Here is a 4,175-nt window from a genome sequence, read left to right on the forward strand (position 1 = left end):
TCCGTGGACTACGAAACGCGTCTCGCGATGCTTGATCTCTTTCCCCTGGAGTACCGTCGCCTCCGAGGGGACCTAATTCTTACTTACGCCCTGTTTGAACAAAGCTTGGCAAACAGGTTTTTTACCGTTGACCCAGCAAACACCCGGCGGGGACATAGTAAGAAAATCTTCAAGCTCAGGGCACACACATTCATTAGACAAAACTTTTTTTCATTTCGGGTAGTAGCTGCGTGGAATGACCTTCCTCCGACGGTTGTACACGCTCCTTCTCGAACCCAATTTAAAGCACGACATTTCATTTATTTATGCGAATCCTCGCGCTGGCAAGCATACTGCCATGCGCTGAGAACATAAAGGGCAGTGCTACACACTTTTTGTGCCTTTCATCCTGGTTGTGAATGGTTTAAGAATGATACTGATGAAAAGCAATATAAGTGGAAGCAGAAATTACGGGCTGACCCTGGCACCCACCCAGGAGCGGACGCGTGCTAACTGGGCTGGTGGGAGTGATACTATTCAACCCAGCGGCAGCCCCACTTAACCCGGTCAAAACTGCATCGGTTAACTGGTATAGTATCGCTGGTGTATGTGTGTACAGCTCGGCATATCTTTCAACCAAGCGGCCATTAAATTGGAGCACATGTGTATGGATCATAAGCCGTCCACTGGAATTGTTTGCGATTTCGATTTGGAAGTAAACGTTAGTAAAGTGAAGTTTCTCACAACACCCATTGCTGAGTTTCTGTTGCGTCTTGCAGAGCGGTGGTGCAACTCTGTATCGGTCCCTTGGCTTCCTGCTCCGTCCAGTGTGGCATATTAAAAGGCACGGTAGCTCTATACAGCCATTTATGGAGACAGATGTAAATTATTGCAACTGTGTTTATGGGGTGGTCGCAAGTGCTCCACAAAGTCATGCCAGAATGTCCATGAGGAGGCAAGAAGCGTCGAGTCAAAGACGCTCGATCGGATTGGCTGCACGGTAGCTCTATACAGCCATTTATGGAGACAGATGTAAATTATTGCAACTGTGTTTATGGGGTGGTCGCAAGTGCTCCACAAAGTCATGCCAGAATGTCCATGAGGAGGCAAGAAGCGTCGAGTCAAAGACGCTCGATCCGGATTGGCTGGCATTCTGGCCAATCAGGGCACGCCCCCGTTTGGTCCGTGTCCTGCACCTGACATCCGTCCAAATTATGTGATGTTCGGTTATTATGGACGGCTGGCCTCCGGACGATTTCGTAATGGATACTGATGTAAATCAAGCACACCATTTAGTGGGATGAAATGTGCGATGCACACTGAAGTTCGGACACTCACCTTTTTTGACGAAAAGATAGCCATCGATATTTGTTTGGAGATATCCTACTACTGTGTTCACTGTTGCCGGAACAATACAAAGGACGCTTGTGGTTGAAAACCGGTTTAGAGTCCGGATTCAGTTGAGACAAGTTTATTGCTACACCCAAAATCCTTTTGAAAAGTTGCTGACTCTGTCGCGCAATTATCTGTGAACTGTTTTGCAGTGTCTGGGAGAAATGGGACAGGACTGTTGTACAAAACTGTCGATGAAGCAACTGAAAGGTCGGATTTCTCGATCAAATCGAAGTACTTGTACACTGAAACAACCAGTGATGTAGCATTTGCATCAAAAATGTATTTCCTAGAAGGACACGTCATTTTCGGAGATCGTCTCGCTAACATCCACTCTTTTTGCACCACTTGACCGGAAAATATGGAACAGGGTGCGATTGTATCCTATGACAAAAACTATTGGTTCCTCACGCTTTCGCGATCCACCGGTGCTCCTTGTCAATCATTAGGCTCTTCACTATTTGGCGTTCAAGGGATCTGCGCGCGCCATAGTGGTCGCTTGTTGCTGGTATGCTTTTTCCTGCTTCAATCAAACCTGCTGATCTTGACGAGATCCAGTGTTCTTTGTGGTGTGCGAGCGACCTTGGGTAGACACTGTCAAAGACTAGGGATATGGCTTATTTCGCTTTTTGCCACTTTGGCTGTTGAGTTCTGGAAACTTCTCAGCTAAGCCAACTTCATATTTTGGGCTACAGAGACACTGCTGGTGTTGGGCTGAATTGCATTGCACCATCCAGCATGTCCCCAGTAAAAGAGAATAGATCGCACAATTCTCTGGTCGGAATCAGGTGGTATACTCCAAAATGAGCGGAAATCTCGTGTTGAATATCTCTAGCTGATTGCATAATTGTCCATCGGAGTCCGCAGCCAGTCTGCGGTTGGTGGCCTCTAAGTCACACAGGATGAGCGCTTGTACTGAATGTTCGTGTTGGTTAAAATCAAGTTATGTTCGGTGCACAGCTCACGAAGTCGTTTCCAATGATCCATGCAGCAGGCGTAAACCTCGATTTGGCCCTGAGCTTCCTCAAGGTTCAGGTGGCCAACCTAAGCATTCATGTCACCTGACGGAATCACTATATTTGTACTTCTCGCTGATTAGAGAAGCTGTGTCAAATAACAATAGAATATTCCTTTCTCATTCCATGCACTTCCGTATTTCGGACCGTATGCTGATGAAAAAACAAACACCATTTACCATATCGAGCTGCATTGCCGTCAACTGAACCAATCAACCTGACAGCACGGAGATGATCGTCTACTGAAACACAGAAGCACAGGTACGAAGCAATGAGTAGCTGAATGATTCAGAAGTACATGCGTGAGGGGTGTGTGAGGAGGCTTCAGTTAACGGAGACGTGTTAGGGTGAATTACTCTTCCCGGTTTTCCAGGCCAAAGGATGGAGTTTGTTCGGTTATCCCTCCTGACTCAAGAGTCTAAACCGCGAGACAGCATCTTCGGGGTTTTCTTGGGAGATCCTTCCCGAAGCCAATGAGTGGATAGTCTGACCCACTTTGCTGCATGGAGCTGACCTGGTTCAGGGCACTGGGAGTAGGGCATACTAGTTTGACTCCAAATGCGGCCGCGCATAGCAGGTGCATCTTGGGTAGCACCGGATTTTTTAATTTCAAAAGTACTTCGACCTTAGTGAATAATTGACTGGAGGTTTCGGTCAACCGTTGGGCAATCAGTTTGTGGGTTTTAGACCGACCTTCCCTAACCTGCCTTTCATCGGGGAGGGGTAGCATCATTGCTTCCATAAGTATGGACATGCTGGTGTCCAGGAGAGAATAGCTTACTGCCTTCACAGTCCTCTCAAAGAGGATAGTACAACTTTAGCTCCAGACCTCGTAATGTGATTTCTTGCAGTACAGAGCCTCGCTTTTTTTCGTCGGGCTGCTCCCCTTTGGACTTCTTGGCTTAATTGAGCTGAACCTCCAGGAATTGGGTTCCAACCAGTATCACCCTCAGAATTACTGCAGTACTGAATCCCGATCGCCACGACGAAGTGAGATTTAGTTCGTTGAACACTGATATCATGCTGTCGATGTTAATGATAGTGAATTGCGTCAACTCGCTGATGTACCCCGAATACCAGGTGACTGTTACGAATAGAATATCGATTCTGATTGAGCGCGGGAACAAGAATGAATGGCGTAGAGTGAATAGCGCTTTACTTGTCTAAGAATAGACGTACATAAGCTGAAAATGAAGGCGAAAGCATGGTTAATACAAAACGATAATGTGAGCACAAAGAATATTCATGACATTCACCCTGGCCGTTGGATTGTGTGTAGAGGGATAAATTGGGTACAGGTATTGGATGAATGATTGTAAAAATCTAATGAGTAATAATGAGTGTGGTTAGGCTTCTCGATTTCTTAAAATGTAGGGCCGTGTACGCTGCTGGAGCCTGGCTAAATCAGAGATGCTAGGGTCATATGTATCTGGAGATGCAGGTGCATTGCCCGGGCACGGGGGTGAGACTGAAGTATGATCGATATCATCTCCAATGTTATTGAGCGGAGGCGTGTGCAAGTCAGATAGAGGGGGTGCATGAACACCATTGTCTTCATTGGATGAGGTACGCGTGAAATCGTTGACATGTGTGCGATCACCACAAGGAGCGAGATGGCGGACGGATGCAGTGCTTTCTTTCCCGCCGGGAAAACGAACACGGGCGTAATGTGGATTGCAATTTATAAGTTCGACTTCCTCAACGACGGGCTCATACTTTGAGGCACGGTCAAGCTGGATTGCGTTCCAGAGTGTCCCGCTGAGGCGTTCGACTTGCCCGTTCCCCTGG

The 4,175-nt window shown here is 47.1% G+C and overlaps 1 protein-coding gene across 1 annotated transcript in view; it reads right to left on the reverse strand.

Moving 5' to 3' along the window:
• Nucleotides 1–3,733: 3,733 nt before the first annotated feature.
• T265_10473 (hypothetical protein) overlaps nt 3,734–4,175 on the reverse strand; it is a gene marked incomplete at both ends in the record, with an annotated part of 42,035 nt that continues 41,593 nt past the window's right edge. The window contains one exon of the mRNA XM_009176853.1: nt 3,734–4,171. Coding sequence (XP_009175117.1) covers nt 3,734–4,171 — 438 coding nt within the window. The remainder of the gene's footprint in view (nt 4,172–4,175) is intronic.

The sequence above is a fragment of the Opisthorchis viverrini genome (assembly GCF_000715545.1).
Source record: "Opisthorchis viverrini unplaced genomic scaffold opera_v5_368, whole genome shotgun sequence".
In the NCBI taxonomy this organism is placed as follows: Eukaryota; Metazoa; Platyhelminthes; class Trematoda; order Opisthorchiida; family Opisthorchiidae; genus Opisthorchis; species Opisthorchis viverrini.